The 27,785-nt window shown below is 47.3% G+C and overlaps 8 protein-coding genes across 8 annotated transcripts; 4 read left to right on the forward strand and 4 right to left on the reverse strand.

Moving 5' to 3' along the window:
* The first annotated feature begins 1,346 nt into the window (after positions 1–1,346).
* Positions 1,347–2,036, forward strand: F4817DRAFT_348727 (uncharacterized protein). Its single transcript, XM_049304731.1, has one exon. The coding sequence runs from the start codon at positions 1,572–1,574 to the stop codon at positions 1,905–1,907; it is 336 nt and encodes a 111-aa protein (XP_049155446.1). The 5' UTR covers positions 1,347–1,571; the 3' UTR covers positions 1,908–2,036.
* A 3-nt stretch (positions 2,037–2,039) lies between these two features.
* On the forward strand, positions 2,040–2,851 carry F4817DRAFT_348728 (uncharacterized protein). Its single transcript, XM_049304732.1, has one exon. It carries the CDS (start codon positions 2,051–2,053, stop codon positions 2,507–2,509), a length of 459 nt encoding a protein of 152 aa, XP_049155447.1. The 5' UTR covers positions 2,040–2,050; the 3' UTR covers positions 2,510–2,851.
* A 325-nt stretch (positions 2,852–3,176) lies between these two features.
* On the reverse strand, positions 3,177–7,438 carry F4817DRAFT_348730 (uncharacterized protein). The gene is made up of 2 exons (XM_049304733.1): positions 6,963–7,438; positions 3,177–6,887 (listed from the first exon to the last, which is right to left on the reverse strand). The coding sequence occupies exon 2, from the start codon at positions 6,706–6,708 to the stop codon at positions 3,736–3,738; it is 2,973 nt and encodes a 990-aa protein (XP_049155448.1). The 5' UTR covers positions 6,709–6,887; positions 6,963–7,438; the 3' UTR covers positions 3,177–3,735.
* A 510-nt stretch (positions 7,439–7,948) lies between these two features.
* Positions 7,949–10,685, reverse strand: F4817DRAFT_348731 (uncharacterized protein). The gene has a single exon (XM_049304734.1). The coding sequence runs from the start codon at positions 10,109–10,111 to the stop codon at positions 8,384–8,386; it is 1,728 nt and encodes a 575-aa protein (XP_049155449.1). The 5' UTR covers positions 10,112–10,685; the 3' UTR covers positions 7,949–8,383.
* A 3,105-nt stretch (positions 10,686–13,790) lies between these two features.
* Positions 13,791–14,613, reverse strand: F4817DRAFT_368170 (uncharacterized protein; the record flags this gene model as incomplete). The annotated part of the gene is made up of 2 exons (XM_049307214.1): positions 13,791–14,441; positions 14,500–14,613. 2 exons carry the CDS (start codon positions 14,611–14,613, stop codon positions 13,791–13,793), a joined length of 765 nt encoding a protein of 254 aa, XP_049155450.1.
* A 1,821-nt stretch (positions 14,614–16,434) lies between these two features.
* F4817DRAFT_368172 (phosphotransferase enzyme family-domain-containing protein) lies at positions 16,435–17,854 on the forward strand (the record flags this gene model as incomplete). The annotated part of the gene is made up of 3 exons (XM_049307215.1): positions 16,435–16,567; positions 16,611–17,548; positions 17,602–17,854. The coding sequence occupies 3 exons, from the start codon at positions 16,435–16,437 to the stop codon at positions 17,761–17,763; spliced, it is 1,233 nt and encodes a 410-aa protein (XP_049155451.1). The 3' UTR covers positions 17,764–17,854.
* Positions 17,855–19,371: 1,517 nt separating this feature from the next.
* On the forward strand, positions 19,372–22,951 carry F4817DRAFT_244914 (uncharacterized protein). Its single transcript, XM_049299093.1, has 2 exons — positions 19,372–20,844; positions 20,897–22,951. The coding sequence occupies exons 1-2, from the start codon at positions 19,901–19,903 to the stop codon at positions 22,401–22,403; spliced, it is 2,451 nt and encodes an 816-aa protein (XP_049155452.1). The 5' UTR covers positions 19,372–19,900; the 3' UTR covers positions 22,404–22,951.
* Positions 22,952–23,410: 459 nt separating this feature from the next.
* F4817DRAFT_244815 (RNI-like protein) lies at positions 23,411–27,587 on the reverse strand. The gene is made up of 4 exons (XM_049299092.1): positions 27,149–27,587; positions 24,982–27,046; positions 24,188–24,924; positions 23,411–24,137 (listed from the first exon to the last, which is right to left on the reverse strand). The coding sequence occupies exons 1-4, from the start codon at positions 27,189–27,191 to the stop codon at positions 23,488–23,490; spliced, it is 3,495 nt and encodes a 1,164-aa protein (XP_049155453.1). The 5' UTR covers positions 27,192–27,587; the 3' UTR covers positions 23,411–23,487.
* Between the last annotated feature and the right edge of the window lie 198 nt (positions 27,588–27,785).

The raw sequence follows: 27,785 nt of genomic DNA on the forward strand, positions 1-27,785 counted from the left end.
TTTTTTTTTTTTTTTTTTTTTTTTTTTTTTTTTTTTTTTTTTTTTTTTTTTTTTTTTTTTTTTTTTTTTTTTTTTTTTTTTTTTTTTTTTTTTTTGTGTTTTTTTTTTTTTTTTTTTTTTTTTTTTTTTTTTTTTTTTTTGGATCTGATGGACTCGAAATTTTGAATATTCCTAGTACATCTAAGTTGACTTAAGGAGTCTTCATATTTAATCAGCGACAGCTATCCTGTATTCTTACGATGCATGCCTCGGTACGGAACGCTAGGTTATGCAAAAGTGAGGCTCGTTGCATATCGTTCGGTAGGCAAACTTGTAAATCGGAGATGGGTCCTATCGATCACAATATGCTGTGATACTATGCCTTGCATTTGAGGTGTGTTTTATAAGAGGCACGAGATTACATTCGAGAAAAGAATCTTAGGTAAGGTTAGGTACCTAGGTATTTTAGGTACCTTACAATAATAAGCTGAGTCACTGTGGCGCGCACTAAAAAGAAGTAGCTTTAAAAGCTCCACCAACCACAGCCTTTACACAATCCCAATAAGGCAAGAGGGGAAAAGGGGGGCGCAACTCAAGTTCACTATGCTCTACGAGCGCCTAGGAGTAAAGAGCAAGCACAACAGCATCAATCTATGAATGCATAATCCCATATTCACCTACATCATAGGGAACACGCGCGTCACGCGAGTCGTTTTCGCTACTGCCCGAGGCCGAACACGATGCCGGCCAGCCGCTCCTAAGTCCATCGTTCGTTACAGGTTAGGTTTTCCGCAACGTGATACGGTATCTTTATGGTGACAGCCGAGCCGTTCGTTATCTTGTTTGCTCGGCTGTGGGACTAAAGAAGGGAATGTGATTTAGCGGCCTGCGCGGGAGAAGGTCGACTGTTTCACCTGTTGGCACGATATGGTTCGGCGTGAAAGGTTTTATTGGTCTATAAAATTCTGCTTACGAGCACCGTGATAACAGGTACCTAGGTAGATACCTAATGCAGAAGAATACGGTGGCGAGGCACCTATGGTACCCGAGTTCTAATTTGAAGGCCGTTGTCATTTAGTCCTCAGGAGACTGAACCTGGAATTACGAACTTATGAGAATTTGAGAGACACTTTACAGCACAGCACATGTTGCTCTTTTTTTACAATTTCTTATCAAGGAGTCGGGGCACGTGGTATAATCCTATAGATTCGAGCGATAGGAAAAGAATATATCATCCTTTGCCATGATAGGCCGACGGAGAGGTCGGCTGGCTGCGGCCGGAGTCTGTGTAATATATGTTCGCAAAGTTAGGTAGTCGTGGTGCGGGGTTGGGTAGAAAATGGATTCACGCTCATCGCTAGTTAAGCCTCCATCTACGTGTAAACCTTTTCGTCTTTGTCCTTTCTTGTTTGAATATATACCTACCTTAGGTACCTAGGTAGGTACTTTATGCCCTATCTGGGTGTAATAGTTATTACGAAGCATCTCGTTACATACTCGTTTACTACACGTTGTGGAATATGCTATTGACAGGTACTTAAATATCATAGTTCTAATACAGGTATTTTATGTCTCCTATATGAATTTAAAGCATGCCAAAAGTATTCATCCTTGTTGAACATTCCAACCACGTAACGACAATATCGAGAGTGCCACGAACCGAAATGGCCCCTAAACAGCAACTTTGCGATGAATGTCTTCAGTTAGACCTTACGCCGTTTTTCAAAAGTAAACTAGTAGCCGTCAATGGATGTTTTATGATGAAATATTTTATTCCCCGAAGAGGACCAGTGGGCCAACCTAAATCCACAGACTGTGTCGTATGTACTATCCTGTCACGCTCTAGATCCCCCGATTTGCGGGAAATGGGGACCTTTGCAACCGACCGGGGGGGGATTATGAGCTCAGGGCAATTGAAAATTCAATGACATCAGAATTTGGGTATTTCCGTTTGAAAATAAGTCACTTGATTCTGATCAAATGTTTTCCAACTGTTACCGAGACAAGGAGAAATGAACAATTTTGGGATGATATATGGAGTACTTTTAATGCAGAACATCATCTATTTCTTATGTACTATACTAATAATATTGTGGAAGCGTTCACGGCGCGTGAGTTGCAGTATGATAGTGACTCCCTCCTCGCTCTGGCTGGCGTCCTAAACCACCTGCGTCGGACCGACGCCTGCCTTAAGCACGTCTGGGACATCCCCTGGGATCTTAACGAGAAGTATAATTATGACCTTCAGGGCGGCTCCATGTTGGCGTGCGACATCTTCGCTACAGGACTCTGTTGGAGCCACGTCCAGAACTGTTGGGATGACTCGGTGAAGCCTAGACGAAAGTCCACGTTCCCTAGCCATATGACTCCTACTTCCGTGCCCCCGTCCTGGACGTGGGCTGGGTGGGCTAGCCAGGTGGAGTGGAGAGGTCGCAGACCTAATGGTGTAGACACACCCTATAGTGAAGGGTTTATGAAGTCCGTGATACCAGAGCGTCACTTTTATCTACAGGCAGGACCGACATGGTAGTATATCCACGATAAGCGCTGTAGCGGAATCCGGCGATCTAGGAGACATGTTTCACTATCCGATTCTATGCATCAAAACTTGGGCGATATCTCCTCTCCCGACAAGATCGACTTCCGAGGACCCTGGGGATCGGGAGAAGGGAAAATACACAATTACCATGTAGATCAGGTGCGCTTATCAGAGGGAGTAGATTCCGAAGCCGAGCTAGCGAAAGAGCTGAAAAGAAAAGGGGCCGGTGGCGTTGTGTCGTGCTGGGAAATCTTACAATGGATATTGATGAAGATCAAGATGAAGGGTGTTTTAGTGCCTTCCTACTAATCCTCAGGAAGGAAATAGACGAAGATTTATGGGTACGTGTTGGCATTATGGTATTTGACTGCTATAAGGTATCAGATATGAAAGAGCTGGCTAAACGTTTCCAATTTCCTGCAGAGGAATTTCAGATAAAATAACTGTTAAATGAGTCAGTCAGGAGGTAGTGAAGTAACCTAAGGAAAGTTTGTTTTCTTGTAATTAATGTATAATATAATAACATTGTCAATTGCGCAAGGTGCACATAAAACCAAAACCAAAATATATAACAAAGATAAAAAGCACTGTCGTGTAAGGCAAGAAGAATTCGCATACGGTAACGAGGCACATATCTCAAATAGTAAATTTTACTCGCGTTTGATATAATATCCTAAGGTATAAATATAAATAAATATAAAATAAGGTGTAAAACCTTGGGCATAATCTGCACGATCATTTTGCTTTTCTTCGCTCATGGTTAAGGGAGCAAGAGGTGATTTCAGGCAACCAAATACACGAACAAAGAGATGATTTTTGCCATTACTAAATACCCAACGCCTCCTCTCACCTATCCTATCCTATCCTATCCTATCTCCTATCCTATCTCCTATCCTAACATAGCCCAGCACGAGAGCGCCCGGGAAACCAACAACATATCCAAAAGTAGACATCTTTGAGAGGGGAAAGATAACCAAGGCTCGAGGGCCAGATGACAACATATCGCTCGCCCTATAAACAAGACAACATCCGCCAGAGGATCCGCTAAGTAGCAATAGTATGTAGCCCAATATGTTATACCTACCCCAAACGCCATGCTCCAATGCCGCCATCTTCGTTAACATAAATCCCTCGCATTGTGTATCATGCACGATACGCCCTAACCGAGAAGTATGAAATCTAAATGCAGCAATAACAGTCTAAGACTTGGGCATAAATCAAAGGCTTCGCTTCCCAGCTGGGTTGCCATCTTCATAAACCCGAAATTCCTCTTCGGCATCCATCAACGCCGGCTGATTGCTGGGATACTCGCTTGGGACGCTAGAACCCTGACTCATATTGTCGTCGCTCATAGCGTCATCATCCTCGTGGATATCAATGCCAAGCTCGGGATCGTGGTTTTCTGCGTCTTCTATACCTCGCCACACTTCGTCTTCCGGACCACCATGCAATTGCCCATCCTGCCAGGACTCCTCGGACTCTCTCTGGTGTGAAAAGTCGACCATAGGGCTATCATCGGCTGAGTCGTCATCATCGTCCTCGTCCATATATTCTTCGCCATCGTGATGTTCGGTCCCGCTACCGCTCTCTCCCGTATCACCACCGTCGTCGACAATGCCTACGCTACGACCAGCCCGTCCTTCGAAGCCAGGAGCGTTGCTATGCGGCGTAGCATAGAATGGTGTCGAATTACGAGCAACAAACACTTCGGGCACCGGGCTGGGCGATGCCGTACTCCAACGTGGCGTGTTCCGCGGTCGGACCGATGGAGATCGAGTACTTCGACGTTTTGCGACGGCTGCGATATGTCCCGTTGCAGAAATCAATCGGACAACTTGCGGTGACGGGCGGCGCTCGTATTGGTGAACATATGATGTCACTCGCCGTTTCGCTTGGGTAGGCGACTCAAGAATTTGTGCTGTTGGTGGCATAGAGTTTGTGCGAACATGAGGTGGTCTAGAGCCTTTGCGTTCTCTGAGCATTGCCGGAGATTTAAAGCGGGAAGCCGAGCGATTAGTCCCAAGAGAAGGGGACGGCCGGGCAGTTCCCATGAGAAGACCCGGGGCCGGCGACATAGACATCCTGTGCCAATTGCGCTGTGCTGTCTGTCGGAGACTAATAGGCTGAGATGTATTGGTGCTTGCGGGATGCTCGTCGAGATTGTCATTCCACGCCCAACAATCTTCCATTGCATCTGCCTCGGGAATTTCTTGACAGGCACTTTGAGAATTCGCGTAAACGCGGCTTAATTCTCGCAGCCGCTGCCAATTCCACCCATTATCGTACGCATCTTGATCCTGAAGGTACGCCTCGGGATGAGTAATAAAAAGACGTTGGGTGCCGGTTGCCTTCATGACTACGCTTGAGTGTAGAAATGAAACGTCCCATGTCACCGGTGTGACCATCTCAGCCGGCGATAGGAACCGCAGTCTTGAATCCTTATGTATTTTGCGCAAAGGTACCCATGGCGACTGGAGACCCAGAAACTTGGTCACGCGGTAGTGTTGAGTCGAACCATGATGAACATTTGCTTGCATACGGGAGAAGGTACGGAACAAAGTTCCGAATGCATCACAAATAGCTTGATGAACGCTTCGAGCATCCGAGCCGCGAATAGTCACGTTCTTAACAAGACCCCGACTCTTAAGCCGTTGTTCAATAACACGGTTGGGCGCACAGGCCCGAGCTAGCAGCCACTCCGACTCAAGCTCGGGCCCAACCCAATCGTTAAATTCAGCAGACTCCAAAACGGAGGAACTATTAGGCAGCTGTGTCCACTGATCAGGTTCAACACTGCCGCCTGAAGGGCGTTGGCTCGCGTAGTCGTGGAATTCCATCCATACACTCTTCAAAGGGAAAGGCAAAAAGATAACTTCAATCTCCCATGGGCGAGTGTAGGATGGGAAGGACGAAAGGCCTTGTAGTTGACTTAACTGGCACTTCAGGGCTTGAAGTTGACTGTAAAGCTCCGCACGGCTCGCCACGTACTCGCTTCCGACGGTGGAAACGGACGCTACACTGGTCATGGACTCGTTAACATTTAGGTGCCGGGTGCGATGATCAGAAACCTGCGTGCCATCGTTAATTAACTTCTCGACTTCTTCCACGCGCGACTCAAGTTCAGTTATCCTTAGGTCACTCTGATCATGCTTCTCATCACAGCCGTCATGGCCAACAGCCGAGACCGATGGATTCTCGAGCCGGTCTAACCGCTGTTCGTGCCCTTGAACAGCGTCGGACAGTTGCCTGATTGCCTGTCGATCGAGTCCAGGAGGAGATAAGCTCTGCCTCTCAACTATATCCTCATGCCTACAAGACCTCGGGGTATTTGCGACCGTTTGTCCATCATCCAAGGATTGATCCATGTTGGGCTCAACAGTATTCTCCTCCTGTGGGTGGGTTTCGTCCTCCTGTTCTAGAGGAGGCTCGCATAACTTGGATCTGACACCACTTAGTGTCCCTAGTCCTTTCCCGGCAAACGGCCGCAGATATCCCACTCTGGCAGACGATGTCGTAGAGCTCGGCTGCGAAGAGATCAGGCACTGGCTTGGGATTGGGGGGAGTTGGCTTCCTTCATCTGGCTCAGATTGAATTAGGTTGGTCCAACTTAACGTATCCGGGATAGAAGGTGGCGGTAAGGGCACCGCAACCTGATTCTGCGGCGCAATCTCCTGCTCCGCGGGGTTTGAAAAAGGGAACTCATTGAACGTATAAAAATCTATACTTGGATCTGCTGGCGCCGGCATCTTGAAAGAAAGATCCGGTACTACTGGTGTGAGGGGCTCCCTACTGGTCCTAGGCCGCTCATTTTCCTGGCCATTGTCCGCGACATCAGTATTAGCTATGGGTGCGACAGGAGGTTGGCTATTGCGAATATCATCATGAAAACAGGCATGATGAGAACACATGCACCAAGCAGATTCATCGGATCCGGTATTTCCATTGGGGTATCCAGGAGCATATACTGGCGAGATTCCTACTGAGCTCCCTCTGCTTGTCCTGGGCGAGAAAGCACCGCGACTCCAGAAGCGACGGCATCCACACTTAGGTCCCTGGGCACCGCGAGTTAAGTCCACGAAATTGCATGGTCCACCGGGAAGAGCTGGCGAATTGGCGATTATATGCGCATCGCTGTAGATATTAAAGAAAGGGCTGTTTGGTAATGAGAGGTCGGGGATGGATCCTGCCATTGGGTTGAGCGCTCCTCGGTCCAGGGCATCGAAGGGGGAGAAAGAAGATGAAGCGACAGAGGAATTGATGAGGGGGGATGGTTCGGTATTTATTCTCGATAGCAATGGGAGGTGTCGGAAGCCTAGGCGACCCTACCGGACGCGGCTGGGTCGCGATCCGAAATATCTAGTACATGGCACTGCTCCTGATGTTAGTGTGAGCTCGGGAAGCTATCGTTGGGTTACCAATCCAGACTCCTTGGGTAAATACTAACCGTAGGAAAAAGGAGGAAAGGGGGATAACAGGCTGCGATGATCGAGGAGAAGTCGTAATTTATGTACAAGAGGCAACAAGCGAAGGCGCGCGTACTGCCGAAGAGCAATGCGAAAGACGAGCTTGAGGAAGGGAGATGATTATGGAATTCAGAGTGAGGCGTCTAGATAGGATTGGTCCGAAGTTGATGGTGGGGGGAAAGGATATGGGTGATAGCACTACGCAAATGGAGTCGAGGCGTAAATGCGGGTTGTGATAGCTGTGGAGAATAGGATCCAGCAATGTATGCAACTTGATATGTAGGTAAGATGCAGTGAAACAAGCAAAGGCTATGACTCGACGCAGTTCGTAGCTGCAAGGGTGTCTGAAGAATCCCCGTTGTAGACGGCACAAAAATATTTAGGTGAAGTGGGAGAAACCAAATAATTTCCAATAGCCCAGGCGGCAGCTTGGAGGAATGGAGGAGTTTGGGGATCCATACATAGATTAGGTACGTACTGAATACTTTCCCATAAGATCATTTGCTATACCACAGTTCCCACTTCCAGTCGCAAATGCCCACTTTACGCGTTTCCCAAAAAGAGAAAGGAGCGAATAAGAATCGCCGAGCCAGGCGCGACCGTCGCGTGTTAGGTGAAGCGGAAACACGCTTATTGGATGGGGAACATTTAGAGATCCCTGTTAAGACATACGTCCGTACCAGAACAACTGAAATGTACCCATAAGAGTTCCTACTCTGAAGCCACCACCAAAAACACATATAAAATTTTGAGATCTATCACAGAAAGTTACATCTTACTTGTTCCTTTCATTATCGACCGCCTCATCGAAAACCCAGCCAAAAATAGGACCGGTCAAATGGGTAACAATTTTTCATGCAAGCTTGAGCTCCAAGCCAGACGCCTTACTTGACGTCCGCCCCGCGAGCAAGCTACCCCCCGTCCCGGAAGACAGACATGTCGACGTCCAAGCGCGTAGATGTATCTTCGGAGTCACTAATAGCTGTCGATATGCATCGGGCGTTCTGAACGGCCAGGACAAGGATAAGCTACCTAAGCTAGCTTAAACATTTGAAGCTATTAACGTCACCAAAATAAATCAATTTAAATCCTTGATTGGCCAATGGAAGGTATAACGTTGACCTGCCCGCGCAGCATCGGCCTTTTTCATTTCTTTTAAGATAGGTACAAATGGTATAAATATGGTAGTAGTAGGTAGTGGTAGTGGTATCTTATATATATGAGATATGCAATGTGAGATGCAACGTGAGTTAGACCGACTTTAAATCGCCTCGTAAAAAATGCCATGCAACCGAACCCAAGCCCCAAGCCCCAAGCCCCGTAAACCCAATAATATACATAACCCGTCACAGCGTAGCTCGTTCGGACTGGTACCGATATATTCAAAATTTTCTCGTCACGTTTAGACCTCGCCCCAACTTCCCATAGGCCCTGTCGTTGCGATCATCGAGCCGGTGCCGACAGAACCGCCGATGTCCCAATAATGCCGAGATGATGAGGCGCTACTTTTCCTAACAGATCTCCGCGTGCTTTGACTAGCGCAGCTCGACGCATGTTTGAACAAGGGACTTGAAGGCACTGTTGTCTTAGACTTGCGCCTTTCTACAGTGCGCCGCCCCGACATCAACGGGTGGTGTTGACGCACCCGCGCAACCTTGGCGGCTGCGTCTTGGGCGCTCGAAGACGCGATGCCAGAATTGCTAGAGATCACACCGCTGTTGCTAGATCGTGATGTGAAGCGTGACCGGAGATAACGGAATACGAGCCTTACATCTAGCTCTTGTTCCCATTCTTCCTGTGTAAATGCTAGCGCAGAACTGTCTAATTGCGATTGTGATTGCGTATTAGCTTGACCTGACTTCGTCGGTTGTGTAACTTGGGGTGCGTTGATAGGTTGCGCTCGTGTAGCTAATGTTGGCTGGAACTCGGGGACGGCCACGGACGGCTCTTCTGTCCTTGCGCTGGTTGTGGTGTCGTTTATACCCTCCGGTATGGGGGGTAGCCCTGCATACGGAATAGGCATTTGCTGTACTCGACTGAAAGTCGAGAAGGCTCCAGGATGGTCGGAGAGCCGATGAATGAGTGAACCGAGCTCTTTAGCGACCCGCTCCAACATTTTGAGCTGCCATCCGGAATCTGTCGCATCTTCCATGCTAATGTCTGGTTGTTGAGATGTGGGTATCGATGATAGCTTTGGCGTTGAGGGAAGGTCTTCTTCATCCGGTAATTCTTCACCGAATAAGATTGAGAGTATCTTGTCGTCAATTCCCAAAATGTCGCGGACAACTTTTCGAGTGATGCGTCCCCAGATGCTCTCGTCATCTGCCCCTTGCTCACTTCCGTCGTGATCATGCCATTCTTGGCTCTGATCTACTGCTCCACTTGACGAATCGTCCAGACCGCTCATTGTTACTGCATCGTCGTCCTTTTCTTCTATGTGGTTGGGTACCGACACACTGGCAACGGATCGCCGCCTCTTGCGCGTTTCTTTCTGGATCTCCTCTAGAAGGCAACGGCTTTGTTCTAGACGCCATGCTTCTATCCACTTCATCTTATCCATTTCACGGGTCGTCTCATTTTCGGGTTCGATGTGATTTAAGTCTAAATTTCCGAGTCTCGTCGCGCGGTGAGGATTGTACTGTTCGAATGCGTAAAGTCGCTCCTGCATGTCGGCACCCTGATCCAACCGAAACATACCGAGACCATTATGACCTGGGACAACAGGTGTTGCATAAGGATGAGCATGCGGTGAGTCGTAGAAGTTAGGAGCGGAGCGAAATTCGGCAAGATGGCTGTCCAAGCTGTCTAGCTCGGTATCGTCGTCTTCATCCGCCGCATCAACAAAGCTTGAAGATTGCTGCTGCCCAGCACTGGGACCCGATGGCGCAACTGTACCAAGGCTTCCAACTTCACTCAGCCGCGAACGACCCGGTGTGCTATTAGTCTTATGGGTTGAAGTTAAGTAGGACGTCGAGGTGCCGGCATCGGTGGGGGGCGAGAAGAGAACCCAGGTCTGAGAATCTTGGACAGCTTGAGAGGCTGACGGAGGTAATTGTGACGACTCTTCATCTTCAGGTGAAGGACGAAAGACCCGCTGAGTGGCCTGGCGTGTAGGTTGCTGGAAGGCCATCTTGGAAGAGGAGGTAATTCAAGGCTGAGGTTGATAGTGGATATTCACGATGTATGACGAAAAACGTTCTACTGGGGAGGATCCCAGCTCGATCTTAAATAATACACAATGCCGGTAACTAGCTCCCGTATTAGAATAGGGTTGTTGTGTCAATTATAGAGAGCGGCTTGGGCGGCGGCTCGAATACACTGCGCTACGTAGGTTTAGTTTCAGGATTGAAGGATGGGTCAAAACAACCAGACCACGAATAGCTGAGGGGCTAGAAACATGGGTGAGGAGAGGCTACACGTAGAAAAGGTGCGGTCCTGCAATCTATAGAGAATGGGTGTGGCGGTGTCGACTGGAAAAGGGATTCAGGATAGAAAATCATGGGAAAACATGAGAAATCAGGGCGGGATGCAGGTGTGTGACCTGTCCGATTGGCGGCCGTAAGAATGTTTAAGGGACCAGTCGATGATCACAGGTCGCGTGGGACGTTTTGGTGGTTGTTGCAATCGGGGTACAACTTTACCTCAACGTCGAATGTAGAAGCAGAAGCGCAAAGGAGAGCGCATAGAAACCAGAAACCAGAAACCAGAAACCAGAAACCAGAAACCATAGTACAAACAAAAAAAAACATACAAGAACCCACCGGTCTGCTACTACCCCCCATGCAATCAGGCAATCAGCCAGTCAGCCACCCCAACTGCATGTACATAGGTACCTAATGTATGTAGTACCACCAATTGGATCACCCAATCTTAGAGGTGAACAACACACAAGATACGCTAACTAGCGGTTAGTTAGGCAAATATGATGCCATAGGTTGGGAGCTAGATGCTAGACCGATTTAATAAATGTATCTCGGGTACCCAAGCCACTCGATAGCGAAGAAATGATCGGAGAAACGGTCATAACTAGGCCAATGCTAGCTAAACCGAATTAATTACCTCATTCTAGCTCTTTGGTGAGCCGCTGCTATGACTTTTTTGTTCGCATCACGTAGACATTCGCATAGGCACTTGACCCCGTCCGTAGGGTGCAATCGTGTACCTCAATACCTCAATACCGGTAGATTACGGGTCTTCCCGGACTTCTGTTATCGTAGTGGGGTTCGCGGTGCTTATCTAGGTACATAGGTACCCACTTTATGTAGTGTACCCAACCTTCTACTATGTACTATGTACATAAGAACGGCTGGTTGAACGGGCAGTAAGCGATCTGGGCTTCTCCTTGCATACCTTGTAGTACATACACTAAGAACATTGAACGAACTGATTACACGACCTCTGATAATAGAAACTGTCATACAACCCCCCTCGTATATTAAATTTACTTACCTATATCAAACGTAAGCACCCCTTACAGAAAGCCATCCCGTCGCCCGATCATGTCAGCCTCATGTTTTATTATAGAACTTGACAACTTTCAGGTGCGATAATCTATGGTCTGACTTACACCAAGTATCATCAAATGACAACAAAGAGTCAGGGCATGTATGTACCCGTGATCAACACCAATGACGCGATAGACAGGTGTAGTCTCGTATCTCATACATTAAACTACCTTGACAAGTATCAATTCTTATTATTACTGTTTCTTATATAAGTACCTACATAATGTACTCTCAAGTCGTTGACTTCATGTCAAGATTAGCGCCACACCTAAGTATCGGATACCTTATGTAAGTCGCTCAATAATCTCTCAAGTTGACGTATCTGCATATTCCGGTATGGAATAAGGTACTACATCTTTAGTTTCCATGATACGTACCTAAAATAACCATTGCGTCTTGACTACGAACCATTTGAGCACGGAAGTCTTTAGGGGTCAATAAGATGGGTCAAAGAGGCGAGGCAGCTCGAGACGAGGGGTAATTAACCTAATCATTCTGAATCTCAGATAGAGAATATACTCCCAGTCGTCTCTCTATTCAAAGCCTCACATAGGATAATGGCATCTAATTGACTTTTAAGATGCCGATTTCCCGGGGGAACGGACAAGTCTCAAAAAGATTGCCGCCGAAGATCGGGTCCGTCATAAAGTGCGACGGTGGATACCGTGTATGTAGGTCGACAGTCAGATCCCGACTACATACCTACATAGCATGTCACCCGCAGACCTTTAGGCCGTGAAATCATTGCACGTTTTAAGGCCTCCCATTACCGACGGACTACCAGTAACATGATGGTTCCTGAAAAGCTTTGACAACGCTTTACTCGCCTAAAGCCCAAATAACCTTAATGACGGCATGGTTTAAGTCTGCGTCGTACGACGAGAGGGGGGAGAAAGGCGCGACAGGTCAAATTGCGCCGTCGAAAATTTGTTAACTGTACCCGACAGACGGATATACCGTCGACGTGGACCTGCGTATGTCGTGAAGGTTCCACCTTTCCCTAAAACAATGCGACCGGCGCCCCGGCAGCGCGGCGGGTCAAAGTCCAGCAGGTCCTCAGATCAAGAGGGGCCACCCAAATCTATGTAGGTAACGAACATAACCGTTCCTGACACAAGAGGGGAACCGCCATAGCCTCATTGGAGATAGATCCCCGCGAAGATTATGAGGCTTCTGAAGCCCTACGGCGGCGGCTCGTGCTGAGTGGAACCCGTGAATTGGGAATTTGATTGGTCTCCTCGATGCCGATTGGACGTGGATTGTTGTTTCTGGGAAGACGTGGATACGGTGATCTGTCAGTGGAGAACGATCCGGCGAATGACAACAAGCCTCCCCGGAGGATTGGATATCACGAATGTTCGTAATGCGGTCACCGACTCTATCGCGACCAGTAAGGAAAATGCCTCGCCGCCGAGGAGGTTGGTTGAGCAATTAGGCTTAACCACAGGAGAATATTATAATGGGTTCAGGACGCAGTTCAAATCCACATTTCAACGAGACCCTGCGTCGTCTCCCAAGGACAATTCCCAAAGAGCAGGTCCGTCTAGTGTAGAGAGGAATGAAGTGCATACCCACGTGGATGCGGCTCTCCGCCAAAGACTTCTCACTCCCTAAAAATGGAGCTGTTGTAAGGAGAAGTGGGAGATCTCGAGAGCTGTAACGTAGCTGTGAGTGGGCTGAGAGAGCAGGCGGCAGTTATCCAACAGGGGGTACAACCGAGGGGAATTCACATTAGACATCTCGAAATAGACGACTAGAGGTTGTCCTTGTTCAAATAGTGCCATCGAGTCTATATCAGGTACTCTAGTAGGTGTATCAAACAAGATAAGATGGACACTATTCCAGTCTACCAAGTCGTTACGCGATCGTCATTGGATTAGCCTGTGATTCTCTTGCATAAAAGACATCAGAGACTCGACGGCCGTATGAGTCAAGTTTTCCTATTTTGCGATCTAGATCGAGATGTAGATCCCTCGTCGACCTCATAAAAAGAAATGTGCTTCTAAGTGTTAGTTCTTTACTCCCATTTCTCTAATGAACTCCAGGGTCGACATATGACTTTCAGTTATTATCATCAATTTTTTATGACCAATATATAACGGCATCAAGTAGCTGCAGCTGCAGTTTAGGATGGTATTTTTAGTTTGACTATTAAAGTTTAAGCTAGAGAAGTGCCCGCGTAATTTGATTGACGATAGAACCGTTCATGGAAATCCTATTAGAATATAGGGGTGTAATACGAATCAGCTAACAGGTATTTATTCGTTAATAATCTGTTCTATAGAGCAAACGAAGCAAGAATACCTAAGCCTCCCTCATAAATGCAGGTGTCAAGGTAGTCGGGACAGGTACTAGTCGGCGCCCAGGTTTCAACTTTCCTTGTGGTGATTCGTCTGCCAGTCGAACCTCCAAAACCACCAGCGACTCATAATAATCAATCAAAGGAAATTCCTTGCTCATCAATTGGTTCGCTTTCTTCCAGTCCATCGGTATATACTCGTAATGGATATTGACCAATCCCCCCTTTCTGTGCTCCTGTCGGCGTAAAAGATTTCGTTGTCCTGATACTTGCTGCAGGCAGCAACATATCGGCTCCTTACTGAAGCCCAATGACTGCCCTACGGTGTGATACATTTCTATTACCTGGTCAACTTGACCTTGGATAATAACGTGATCTCGAGTAACAACCATGAGGTGAACGTTGTCCTCGTCCACCAAATCGTGAAGAGCCAGTGCTTGCTTAAACTCTCGAACCTCGATGGCGACTTCGCTATGCGATCGCCATTGAATTGGATTGTGACTAGTCTTACGCGGAGAAACTTTGACGGCCTCATCGATTGGTATCTCAATTTCTCCCGACACATGGTCAGGATCGACAAGGACAGATCTGACAATATCGTTTTCGTCGACTTCGAGAAAATGTCCTCGTAGTTTTGGCGATTCTGGTTCATCTCTCTAATAAAGCCTTAATATTAGTGTGCGGCTTCCTGCTACTACTGGCAGGTTTACATACCTTCCGTTTACGACTATATCGCGCACCTTCCGCCCCTGTAGGACCGTTGGTTTCCTCGACCGAAGGAGGATCAGCCGTAGCTGCAGGCCGAGGCGGCATCGCCGGCGTCGTCATTGAGATTTTGCACCGGAAATAAGGTATCTGCGTGTCTAGGTTGCTAGAGGAACTTTTTGAAGTTGCAGAAATTAGGATATGAGGAAAGGTGTTGAACAGTTAGACGGTGATCAAGAGGATAAGAGGTTTAAGATAGGCAGCAGTCATTGGAACATGAAGAATTTCTAGAGGTCTAGTGCAGATAAACCGCAGTGCACTTTCTGCCTCGAGGTATAAGTTGTTATGGATAGTACCAAGGTAGGCAGGCACTATATACCTCTGAACAAGTTGTTGCTGTTGCCTCCTTCCAGGCTTGAAAGATATCATTCCTGCACGAGGGTTGATTGAATTATGTACTTAGCTAAGGTAGTTACCTATAATAGCAGTACCAGTACTTCGTCCCTTATCCCCACAGCATCCCCTTATCCCCTTAGAAACAATGTTATCTAGGAGGTAGCTGCCTAAGGTTGTTCATCATTTTGCCGTCTTCGATAAAGCCCATCGCGTTTTAAATGACGTTTTCCAAGCCTGTATTACTTCTGGGATTCCTGCTTCACCAAGCTTCTGTTCAACTCGTTCCCTCCACGTTCGCAAAGATGGATCTTCGGGATCTTTGGGCCATTCAAAATCCAATCCCCATGATACGCCAAACTTCCTTCTAACCCATTCCCACGGGACATATCCAGCCAATTCCCAATCGATAATTCCGATTCCACCGTTTTGATTCACCATAATGTTGGTTGGGCTAAGGTGTCTAGGGCAAAGGATGTGTTCAGTACGTATAGCCACAGGCTCCCGTGGTTAGATTAGAGTTCCTCGCAGAACAACAACATGAAGTTGTTTCCATGCTATTTAGTTCCACATCGTGACACAAGTAAAGAATTTTCATTCTTCGCACCGCCAAAAGGTCTCATATATGTGCCACTATCTCAGCCACATCGACAATCCATAGTTGGTTCCCATTCTCCCATTTTCAACTTGACCTTGGCGATATCTATCGAGTAGAATGTATAAGGTCTTTTTGTACGCCATAACCTTTAAGTACCATAGTTTTATATTAGATAGCACTAGCACTATCTTGAGATAGATACATACCTAGCGTGCCTATCTATTTCTAGACATAAGTTGAATGAACGGCTGACCTGGCGTAGACTTGCTTGTTATAGTAGTTGTCTAATAAATATTAGAGTTATAGCATGGGCTAATCTATCTTGGGCAATTATACTGGATTGTAATTTTGTCACTAAGCAGTTCATGAATTAGATATTATTGGTACTGGCAATCGATACTATCCTCCCGCAAATACTATAAGGTATACGGTAAAAATAGAGGTAGTACTGAATAAGTCAGCTTTTGAATATATCAATGGTGTCATTTTTGAGAGGGAAACTATAACACCTGCCCGAATAAGCGCGGAACTATGAATATATATATTTAATTTCCTTCTTGAAATTGAATATGCCGATCTTTAATTTTTCCATCTGTTACACGGAACCTACGCCTCCCTATTCTCGAGGTTATTCTCGGGGGGGCATGGGTCAATACAGTCATCAAGACACCCCTATACTAGCAGCTAGGCCCCCACCTCTCATTCTGTGCTACACGATACCCTAACACCCACTAGTTTATCAACTGGTAATGAGGCTTAGTTTTACGGAGTCAGAAAATGTCCCTTGCTTGGGTCTAAGGGATACCACACGTAGCTTGTTAGCCAACAAATCCGAGGCTCTGGTGTTCTAACGAGTCGCTCGTTTAATTACGTATCACGAATGTGCTACAGTGGTAAGAGCTTTACTTGGCCGTGTTCTTAGGCGGAAACTTTGAATACAATGCCTACCTCCTATGTGGACCTGCGATTTTGCTGGTTGCGGAAAACCGGCCGTCCGCAATCTCGGTAATTGTATACTGTGCAACCGCCATCTATGCTCCCAACACCTTCAGTATGGCGTTCATGAATGTCCCAAATGGGAGGTTAGTCTAGCTCTTGAAGATCAACACTCCTGCTCTGGCGGCTCGAGCTAGTCCCTTGCGTGGGGGAATACCCTGTTCAGGTCCTCCGCTTCAGTACGACAGAGTAACGCGAAGCTCGGTGATGGGTGGTATGAATTATCATATTGAAGTCTGTTTTGACGACGGAATCAGATGGATCGCCCGTGTGCGTAGATTCAACGCCACATCGTCTCCGGCGGTGCTGCAAAATTATATCGTCCAGAGCGAAGTCGCAACCTTCAAGTTCCTCGAGCGGACTGGTGTACCTGCTCCGAAACTGTTTTATTTTGCACTGGATAATGAGGATAATTCTGTTGTAGTTGGTTATATTCTAATGGAAAAGCTGCATGGGAAGTCATTGAGATGGTCTCTTGCAACACAAGAACAGAGAAGAATGATGGAACAGCTCGCGGACGTATTCGTCGAACTTAGCAAATACCCCTTCGATCGTCTTGGCTCCCTTCATTGCCTGAACGACATTCATGTCAGTGCATTTGCTCGGGAATCACTGACCGACTTTGTGCAATCCGAAATGCGCACAATGGGTCCATTCTCGTCTCTGGAAGAGTATCACAAGTCTGAAATTCGACTCATATTGGATCTGATTCTTCGCGAAGAGATCTACTCGCAGCAAGCAGTGGATGCCTACCTAATACACCGATTTCTCCTCGACTTGGTCCCTATTGCGTTATCGAAGTTGGTACAGGATGATCAAAGATACTATTTGAAACACGCAGACGATAAGGGAGATCATATCATGGTGGATGAAGACTTTCATATCACTGGTATCATTGATTGGGAGTGGGCTCATACCGCCCCGCCAACCCATGCTTTTAACTCCCCCATTGGCCTCTTGCCGGTTGCTGAATTCTATCGAGGTACGAATAATCTGGGCAGCAATGAAATTACCTTTGCACGCATCTTAGGGGAAAAGAGTCGTCCGGATCTGGAAGGGTTGTCCGGAACGGTCGGTTATAGCACAGGTTTTCTTTTCGTTGCGGATACGATCTCACGGACTAGGATGGATTTCTCGGCCTCTTTCAAGGGCTTCGAGATGCTGCAAAAGTAGATGACGGCGTAGATTGGGATGGTTGGAAATCAGCCGCATTGTACCGCTACAGGGAGGATACTGGCTTGCAGCTGTTATTATGCAGGCATGGGAATTTAGTTTCCGAGGGTTGAAGAGAACCGTTGCCATAAGAATTACCACTAATCTCTGATGGATATATACGGCAGGTTTCGGGCTATATATCACACGCCAACAGCTCTAGAGTTCTAGGTACTTATACGAACTACCATGGGCTCAACCAACGTTTATCTGATTTCTTGGTATCTCAATATTAAAAGCTAGTACTCTGGTAAAGTCTTTTGATTGAGTTATGTGAAGAATGGTAACAATGATCACACTGCCCATTTGCTACTGCTTTACAGATTATGTAACTAGCAATGAGAATTGTAGTCATATTAGAGAACTAAGTATCACCCACAGTACAATTTTATGATATACACTGTGCTAAATACTGTGGCACGCTAACTACGGAATACGGAATACGGTAAATGGACATTCAATGTTCCATTATCAAACCTTAAGTTTTTTACATTTTTACATCCACGTAATTACAAACTGCTAGATCAAATCTAGGTGCATTTAAAACAAAGCCAAGATGTGACTTAAAACATCTAGAAAAATAAGCACCTACCAATACGAACCATGCTTCATACTGCATTTCACTATTGCGAATCAGAGCGCGACACATTCGACGATGTTGATTTGTTCTTGATCATGACGTACTCTACGCATATATCAACAGCTATATCAACAGCATACGTATGTGCAATCGTACATTGTAGAATGAGTTTACTCTAGCTGAACAATATCGCAAGACCGTTCGAGAGGAGATGAAAGGGATATTTGAATTAATTCCTGGGTTCCCCCCTTTTCTATTCTTCAAAAAGACAGGGCTCACCTTGTCAAAAGAGAGCGGCATTATCGGATGATGATAGTGGGTTCTCGGGCCTTATCATAATAGTTTTCTTAAGGACGGCTGAAACGACTAGCATAGCCCTGCTATGATCCATCCCACCCCCTGCTCACAGCTCACAGCATCTGCAACATCTCAAAATTCTTCAACTCTCTCCTCTCTCCCCACGCATAGTCGTACAAATCCCACGCCGACACGAGGTACTCGTCTTTGCATTAACTTAGCGAGCGATGTGCTGGAGGGAATAGACAGATAACCCGGTGAGCTTAGCCGCCCTATCGTCATGGTTGGATGCATGGCCGATTTGCAACATTATCCACACCTCTTAATGCTTTACATATACATATACCGTGGACCGTGGACCGTGGGCCCGCTCGCGCTCACGCTTACGTATATTCAAAAAGTCTTTTCACGTTGGTACCTTCGCGAGCACATATTACGAGCATATACGAAGTACTCGTAAGGCACAACTAAAATATCTTTTAGCATTAAAAAGAATTTCCAGATATAAGCGGCTTACAAGTTCTTCGAGATAAAGTAAGAGGCAACTATGGCTACTTTTCCCGAGTCTCTTCTGCAAGACAGCGTGTCTACCGGTTGACTACCTATACTTAGCTGCATCTGCAATGTACCGCAATTTGCGTATATGTTGTGGAAAGGAAGTGTTTTCGATCTACGAGACCTTCGAAGTCAAAGTATAGTCAACTAAGGATCTTCATCGCATCTAGCAATACGATGAGATAAACGATAGCTCCCCTCTTCATATTTATATTCCCATTACGAATTTGGACGACGGTTAGTTACCCTCGCGTTGTCAAAATTAACGAAGTCTATGTAGGTTTCATTCAGCGGACCATCAATGCACAAGCCCAATCCAGGTCCAGTCGCTCGAAACACTGCTCTCTGATTGGCTCTGGATCAAGAAATTGAGGAACTATGCGTACCCTGGTCGGTCTTGATGCACCCTTGAGTACACTATCCCGGAGCGGCTCGTGTACCATCACTTGCTTAAAAATTGCTTAACCGTCCACCCTGCTCCGTGACCCATGCCCAATAATAAACAGGGCCGGCCGGGGCGATCATGGAATAAGGGAGGGGCCTGGTTGGGTTGGTGTCAGGTCCACCTCCGTACAAAAGAGCTGAGAGACCCTGCACTCTATTCTCGATCTTAGCTAATCCCTTTTCCATCCCGGTTTCCTGCTGTGCGGTGGTTTCTTTCGTTTCTTGTTTCGCTTCTCTCGCCTCAGTTTCCCGTTCGTATGAACGTATGCCTTAGGGTATAGAAATTGATCTTCACTCGGGATGGCTATTGTCGTAATATAGGTAACTTAATAATCATGGGCCGTATACGATCTGACACGCACACGTCCACCAGGGACTCGAACCGAAGACCGAGTATTTGGGCAGGCAGTTTGCGGCGTGATCACATTCGCCTGGAAGATCTTCAGTCCAACATGATTCAAGAAGACCAGCCGTACACCCCGTCAAAGTCAGGACCGTCGAACGCTTCAAGACCCTCGTTCGCATGGCCTTTTCATGGCCGTCATGGTTCAGAAGTACCCTCGACTGCGAGATCAAGTCATTTCACCCTTCGAACCTGGGGACAGCCCCGAAGTTTCTTCCGCCCTCATGATGATACCGCAAGCATCGATAGGAGTATCGTCCCAGACTACGTGGTCAACTTCTTAAGAGGAGAAACACCCGAGACTCTAGCACAGAAAAAGAAACAAAAGAAATGGGGGCCGCATGGTATCGAAGTTACGCCTCGTAGAGGGACGTTTGCGTCACACCCTATCGAATTTGGTCATTATTGCTCCCCTAGTTTAGATGTCGGTCGTGATCTAGATACAAGTGGTAACTGGAGTCAACAAAGTAACATACGGAGGCATATCACCGGATGGCGAGGTGGAATCATATTCAACACATTAATTTCGTTTCTAATTTTACTCGTTGGCATTATCTGCTTAATACTGGTCATCACCAAATCTAAACTTATATCTGGAGAATCATCCATCTTTTCGGGCGACTGCACAACAGCCGAGCATATCAACGTCGGAATTCGTATCGCTATTAATATATTTTGCGTCGCCATTCTTTCCGGAGCAAACTACGTATTCCAGGTCCTCTCGAGCCCGACGAGACGAGAGTTGACGGCGGCACATGGAAACAGGAATTGGCTTGATATCGGCATACCCTCGTTACGCAACTTCACATATATCTCTGGGTTCAGAGCTTCGATCGCAATCATTGCCCTCTTGAGCGCGGTCGTAACTCAAGTAATGTAAGTATGACAAGGTTAAATGAGCCTTCATTACTGTGCTAATAGTTTATAGATATAATGCGGTAATCTTCACGACTCAGAATGTAGTCAACTACGACGTACTATTCGTAACACAATCATTTCTCGACCACGCTCCTTTTAGCAACGATACGAGGTTCAATGAGGGCGGACTCTCTAATATCGATATCACTAGACTCCAGGATGCCAGCAGCCAGAATGGGCTGACTGACCTGGATCCGACGACCTGTCTACACGAATTCAGCGACATGTTCCAACCTTCGTTTGATACTGTTTTACTTATCACGGACTCGACCTCCACTACATCGTCTCTCATTCATACCAGCAAGTCCGGCACTCCACTAACTACTTTCACTTCGAACAACAACGATATTGTGGCCCCAGACGGCTCACTTGTTCTACACTGCCTCGCCCGCCCGAGTGCGCCGCAGAGCTGCAGTGTCAACCTTAGCGGTTCCATCCTAGGAGTCGCTGTACTACTCAACCTCGCATCCGTCATTAGCATGGCGATCATTTTAGCAAGATCTACTTTCGACCCTCTCGTAACACTTGGCGATTCGATCCGTTCGTTTCTCCGCAATCCCGATCCGACGACGGCCGATATGTGCCTATTAACAAAGACCGATGTCAAACAAGGCCGTTGGGGTTCTAGCGAAGCTCGATTCTTCGTTCCAGCTAATCACTTCTGGGCACAGACCCCATCGCTCCCCCGCTGGATGCTAACGGCGTTTGCCTGGCTAGTAATTGGGGCACCGACTGCGGTTGCTGTTGCATTCCTAGTCCCTAAGGTCATAGAAAACCCCTTCACACCCTTCGGCGTCGCAGTACCTCACCTAACCTATCTTTTACCCTCCCATGTCCAGGCAGCGCAGATGGCGCTCTTCGCTGCATTGCCACAACTATTTCTCGCTATGCTCTATTTCGTCACTAACTCTCACCTCACAACGTACTTCCTTTCGCACGAATTGTCTCTCTTCGCCCTCGGCCCCCGACCTCTTCGAGTCTCCTCCAACGCAGCCGGCGGGCAAAATACAAGTCTCTACTTAACGCTACCTCGCCCTGTTTCGTGGGCTTTGGTTGGTTGGTTTGCCGCAATGGGATTCGCGCTCAGCCAGGCCATGTTTCCCGGCGTCATCATTCTCTCGTCACGTCGATCACCGAATCCGTTTTCCAACAAGATCGTAGCTATCTCGTTCAGTACACAAGCGCTGATCGCCTTGCTCAGTCTCCTACTAATCCTCATCCTTGCCATCGTTGGCCTCGGGCTAAAACGTGCACCAGCAGCATCGCTTGCTAGCGGAGAGGCCAAGGGCAACCCGATGGTTTTGGGTGGTGGCTCCTGCAGCGTTGTTATAAGCGCCAAGTGCCATAACCACGATGTCGTTGCGCCGGGCCAGACCATGCAGGGCGACGATCGTCATCTGTGGCTCCGCCCTATCGCCTGGGGCGTTGTTGAAGAAGGATCCGGTATGCGGCCCGGCCGATGCGGCTTCTCCGCCAGCGGAATGGGCTGTGTGGACGCGGGGCGGAATTACGTCTGAGGGGTAAAGGAAACCCCTTAACAACGCCGCCCGTTTTTTTTTAAAAAAATTCACCGGGCGGGCGGAGGGGTTTGGATTTGGCATCATTTTTGGAATTTAGCGATAGCGAGGATGGACTAACTACCTAGGCATTCTATATATATACCCCCATCGCGTTCGCGGGAGCGTGTTTTTTTTTCTTCCCCTTTTCAGGTCTACGGTTTGGTCTCGGGTTCGGGTGCTACATATATCGAACGAGGTGTTATGTGATGATTTTAAAAGAGCGGATACGTCGAATATGCCTACGCCGAAAATGGGAGATAGGGTAGACGGACGAGCCGTGTCTGATTGATAGGACCAGGGCTCCTAGGAATGTTCTCATGCGAGATTGATTCTCGCAATGTAGCGGTTTAGCGAATGCCTTACCTACCTAGGTACCTAAGATTAGGTACCTACATAATCTTTGGTTCATCTACCACCTACCTATGTAGATGAATACGATGCGAAAAAAATGAAAAATTAATAAAGCTAGCTAGGTAATTTCTAGCATTTGATAAACCCCTTTCTCTATCTCTTGGTGAGGAACTGTCACGCACTTTGGAACTTTTACGAAGCAGACAGTGTATACTGGGAAACGTTGAAGTTGCTTTAAAGCATATCCGAATCAAGATGAAATTCAACAAAGTCAAGAGAGTCTCTCATTTAGCTTAACCCATCAACTCCGTCATCGACCCCGTCACGATATCAGAAACCAAGAACACCGTTAACAATGCATAACAAGCGCAGGATCAATTCGATCCGCCTAACATCATCCATCATGTTAGAAAAAACGACAGACAGCTACTTAATCAGCCATTTGGTCTCCTATTCGAGAACCTGGATTCGGTACATAAATCAACAACGACGTGACCACTTCCCGCCCTACCCCTTTTCTCACGTAACCAAAGTCTGACGCCTGCGGCCCGCGGTACGCGATGCCTATCTGAAGCGATACAAAAAAACGCCACCTGTTAAGAGAGCCCTTTGAAGAACGCTCGGAAAGATGGGCTGGTGTAGTATACATATCGGTACAGAAGTATTTCCCCCCAGTCTAGCTCATCCGCGATTAATCGGCGATAGCTTCCTCGTCGATGACCGCGCTCTCCTGTGGTTGCGGGGCTCCGTTTTTAACGTCCATTTGAACGTTGGCTCTCGCCTTCTCCTGCGCCTCGACGAACTTCTCCCAGTACTGTGGATCCTCCTCGCGCAACCTCTTGACTATTTCTTCCCTGTGCTGCTGGAACGCACGAATGGGTCCTTTCTCTTGGATGTCCTTCTTGGTTTGCTCATCTCCTCCCATTAATTCGTCCATTATACTTGTGACCACCGTCACATGGCTTGGATTCTTCCCGATCTCCTCGGCGCTGGTGAGTAGATCGTAGTGTTCGGGCTTGATTAGGCCTGAACGGAATATGTGATTGACACGGAAGGCACGGCCTTCTTCCTCGACCAGTGCTTTAGAGCTGTGCGAGATAATAGAATTAGACCGGGACCGAGATTTGGGTGAGCGAAGCTCGGTTTCCATATCCTCCGTATCTGACAATAAGCCGGCATCTGCCTCAGCAGAGGAGAACGAAGTACGACTAGGATCGGATGCAGCGGTATTCGTCCGATCCGGTATGCTGACTTCTAATGACATTTGACGTGTCTCTGGGAACTCATCTTCGAAGCGTTTGATGATGCCCTCGATTGTCTGATCGAGGAAGATGAGGCGGTCTGTAGCGATATTAGTAACTATAAACTTGTGACAGAAAGGAAAACCTTACGATAGTTGTGGATGTCCTCGTTGGAAGATGCCTTGGCCATAGCCAGGGCTGGCTGTAACCGAGCACGAATCTTCCGTGCACTAATAAGCAAGTATTTGGACATATCCTTGACCTTCGCTGGGGGCAAACGAGTTCTAGGCGTCGAAGTACCAGATTCGATATCTCTGGTAAATTCACCTGAGGATCGTCTAGTATCGTCTCCTCGGTTCTTTAAAACGCACGCCAAAGCCTTCACAACACCCGTACCACCAATTACATAATCCTCGTCAGCTGCCGGCTCGATATCGCTGTCCACGTCAACAAATGGAGAATCTTCTTCGTGACCCACGAGATGTCGAAGCACATCCGGCAACTTCTCTGGCTGGCCGTCCTCACCGGCGGAATCTCGAATATCTGGCACGCCCTGCAAGTTTCGCATGCAGTACACCACAACACGGTTTGCAAGCGCCTTGACAACCTCGCCAGATTCAGGACTAGGGTTATCTATATCGATCTTGATCAAAGTTCTCGATACACGAGCGGCGGCTAAAAGAGAAGCATATACCGCACACGCTTCTTCTTGGCCCTCCTCAGTCCGAGCATCGGCTAAGGTGACGATGTCAGAATTCTCGAGTAGGTTAATATGCGCTAGGACCTTAATTTCGGGCAAGATCTCGGCAAGAGAAATCACTTGCTCCGAAGACATTGAAACATCCGCGAGATGCAACCTTCTCAAGCTATCCATCTGAGGTAGGTATCTAACGAAGCAATGTCAACAAGGTAAAGTTCGGTATATATAGGATTCGTTTACTTACTTGCGAAGCAGACCCATGGCATTAGGCTCAGACTCAAAGAGCGCGCGGTTGTGTGACAAATCGAGGAACTTGAAGTCGGGAAGTTTTGCCAATTTGGGAAGTATCTTGCATAACGACGCCGGTATCAGGTTGCAATTAGCCAAGCTCATAGCCCAGAGCTCGTCCTTTCCATCAAAAGCTGCAGCAATGTCGGCAATATGGTCTCGAAGATCATTACCACCAAGGTCAATTCCTTCGCACTTTGCATTGCGTAGATATCTCGCCACGTGTTGAGCACCTTGCGCATCAAGGCCGTTATTTGCTAGTCCTAGTCTTTTTACTCCTGACTTAAGGATGCCGTCGATTACGGCACCTAGTTGATTTGCTGTCAAACCGATCGAGCCAATGTTGAGGAGCTCCAGCTCCGGACCAGCCAAACGATCCCCGATTGCCCTAGACAATAGTAAAGATAAGTCAATTGGAGCTGGTGTACTTTGTCCAACGCTGTGATGAAGGTGATGAGTAATTGGAGTTTTTGTAGGTTCTATCGGCGTAGGAAATGGTAAACTCGAGATATCAAGATACTTGATGGAGTGGCACATGTGGATGAAGAGGCAAATATGTTTCCAGCCTTCAACAGTAATCTTGCTGTTGTTCTTCAGTACGAGTCTCTCCACAACGCCACCTTGTTCCGTCAAGTCTGTGGGCTTAGAACAGCATCTTCGGTGTCTGATACTAGGTGTTTTTCGAGCTGCTAGAAGTCCGGCGAGAATAACACGAACACCCTCATCAGTTAAACCGCAGTTTTCAAGGATGACTTCTTTAACTGGGACAACAGCAAGAAAATCTCCTAACGTGACCAAGTCCGGTAGAGACATGAAATATCCGCTAAGGTCAAGCTTCTCCACTACACCATTGGGGCAGGATTCCGTGGTTTTAGGAAGTTGCAGGGTAATCTTGGTGAGAATATCTGTCTCCCGAAGCTGGCAGCAACGGCGATATATCCTACCAGGGTTCGTCGTAGGTGCTAGCTGAGTTTTTTGCGTTCCGGATCGTATCGAGAGTTCGTCTGTTGAGCTGTCGCTGTCAAGATATAATTCCATTGGAATAGCCCCCTTCTCGAGAGCTTCTCTGCGTTTCTGTTCCTTCTTGGCCTTTCGTTCCGCCTCACTCTTCTTTTTCTTTTCCTTCTTGCGGGTAGTCTCCTTTTCTTTTATAGGCCCGTCAACATCCGTAGTACTATTTCCCTTCTGATCTCCATTTGTCACCTCGGTACCTTCTTTCTCGGGCTCCTTCGGCAGGGTCTCGCCAGTCGCCTTGACCAGTCCGATATTTTCCTTTTGCTCTTCTAATGCTTTTGGGTTCTTCAATGCTTCACCTTCGCCCTTTTCGGTTATCTTCTTTTTCTGCGTTTTATCGACAGGCTTCTTACACGCCGTTTCTTCATCTGCATATTTAGGCATAGGCGCAATCTCGACATCGACACAGAAGGCTACGCGACGAAGTTTTGCCTGGCTTAGCTCGTTCACTCGACACCTCTCTCTATGCTTGTCGACATTGAGAATTCTTCGCTCCACGAGACCATGGCTGGCTCTGGAGCCCGGCGCAATGGCGCTATTCGAAGACGACAGGCGACGAAGGACTCCCAACAAGCCAGGCTGGTTCGTCCTCGGAGGCGCGGGTATGTATGGAGCATCGCCACTCTGGCGCGACGCATGTGGAAGGACGGCATTCTTGCTTGGTGTAATCTTAGGTAAAGGGGCTACTTCGTCGGCGTCGGACTCGGGTGTGGGAGCCGGAGATGTGGTATTTCCGTTTGCTGGAGAGGTAGAAAATTTGGACGAGATATTAGAAAACCACGAGCCTCTCCTTTGGGGTGGTGTACCATTTTGACTCGGCGATCCTTCGACGGATTGACTTCTTGTCCTACCCGAGCGCGGAGGTATCGGTTTAGTAGTAGCGGGCGATGAGGTGTCCGTTTTGCCATTAGGTTTGCTCGGGTTTGAAAGCTTCGAGCGATTCGAAGTAGAGGAGTCTTGGCTTTGGTTAGACGAGTTCCAGTTGGTACCATGGTTACTCCAGTTGTCTGCATTTCCAGGAACTGTTAGTCCCTACGGCTTATACTCAAACAGAAAACAAGACAGCAAATAAAAAGGAAAGTCCTCTAACGCTGAGACATGGACATTACCTTTTCCATGTGTCATCCAGCTCACATCCATAACATGCTCCATGCTGGATATTGTTTCCCTTGTGCTCTGACCTACTGTTCGATTCCGCCGACCAATCCACTTCCCTTTGAACGATATACGAAAGATATATTGTGTATCCCTTAGAGCTGGAGTCTACACCCGATTATATGTAAACCCGTACGGACGTATCGTTTGTCTTGTCTTAGATCGTGGCGGCGGGGTAGGTCTTGGGGTAAGTACTCGTTCACGAGGGTGTTGGTTAGAATAGGTTGGATTGGGTTCTATGTAAAATAAAAACCGAGATAATATGAATTGGCATTCGTGAAGTTACTAGTTACTAGTTGCCAGTTGCCAGTTGCTAGGTGCTAGGTGCTAGTTGCTAGTTGCTAGTTGCCAGGTCAAAGAAATAATAAGGACGAGTTGTTCCGATAAAGCATTGTTGCCAACCGACTACGATATGTATTTGCTGATCAAGCAAGGGCTACATCCAAGCCATCGCCATTTTCGAACGTCTGAGTAGTTGCTACTTGGATCGATATCAGACCTTCTTGGGTGCGTCCCGGTTCTAAATCGGTTCTAAATCTAAAGGGTTCAAAAAGAAGACAACAGGGTACGGAATGAGTATGTAGAAAAGGC

Source organism: Daldinia loculata (assembly GCF_022478755.1).
Source record: "Daldinia loculata strain CBS 113971 unplaced genomic scaffold F4817scaffold_61, whole genome shotgun sequence".
Taxonomy (NCBI): Eukaryota; Fungi; Ascomycota; class Sordariomycetes; order Xylariales; family Hypoxylaceae; genus Daldinia; species Daldinia loculata.

Bases quoted from the DNA above. Each gene is read 5' to 3' on its own strand.
- F4817DRAFT_348727 (XM_049304731.1), top strand. From the start codon at position 1,572: ATGCCAAAAGTATTCATCCTTGTTGAACATTCCAACCACGTAACGACA.
- F4817DRAFT_244815 (XM_049299092.1), bottom strand. From the start codon at position 27,191: ATGGAGCATGTTATGGATGTGAGCTGGATGACACATGGAAAAG. The intron at 24,925-24,981 runs GTAAGTAAACGA...TTGCTTCGTTAG, and splicing joins GCCATGGGTCTGCTTCGCAA to ATACCTACCTCAGATGGATA. The intron at 24,138-24,187 runs GTAAGGTTTTCC...ATATCGCTACAG, and splicing joins CGAGGACATCCACAACTATC to ACCGCCTCATCTTCCTCGAT.
- F4817DRAFT_348728 (XM_049304732.1), top strand. From the start codon at position 2,051: ATGTACTATACTAATAATATTGTGGAAGCGTTCACGGCGCGTGAGTTG.
- F4817DRAFT_348731 (XM_049304734.1), bottom strand. From the start codon at position 10,111: ATGGCCTTCCAGCAACCTACACGCCAGGCCACTCAGCGGGTCTTTCGT.
- F4817DRAFT_348730 (XM_049304733.1), bottom strand. From the start codon at position 6,708: ATGGCAGGATCCATCCCCGACCTCTCATTACCAAACAGCCCTTTCTTT.
- F4817DRAFT_244914 (XM_049299093.1), top strand. From the start codon at position 19,901: ATGGGCCGTATACGATCTGACACGCACACGTCCACCAGGGACTCGAAC. The intron at 20,845-20,896 runs GTAAGTATGACA...AATAGTTTATAG, and splicing joins GCGGTCGTAACTCAAGTAAT to ATATAATGCGGTAATCTTCA.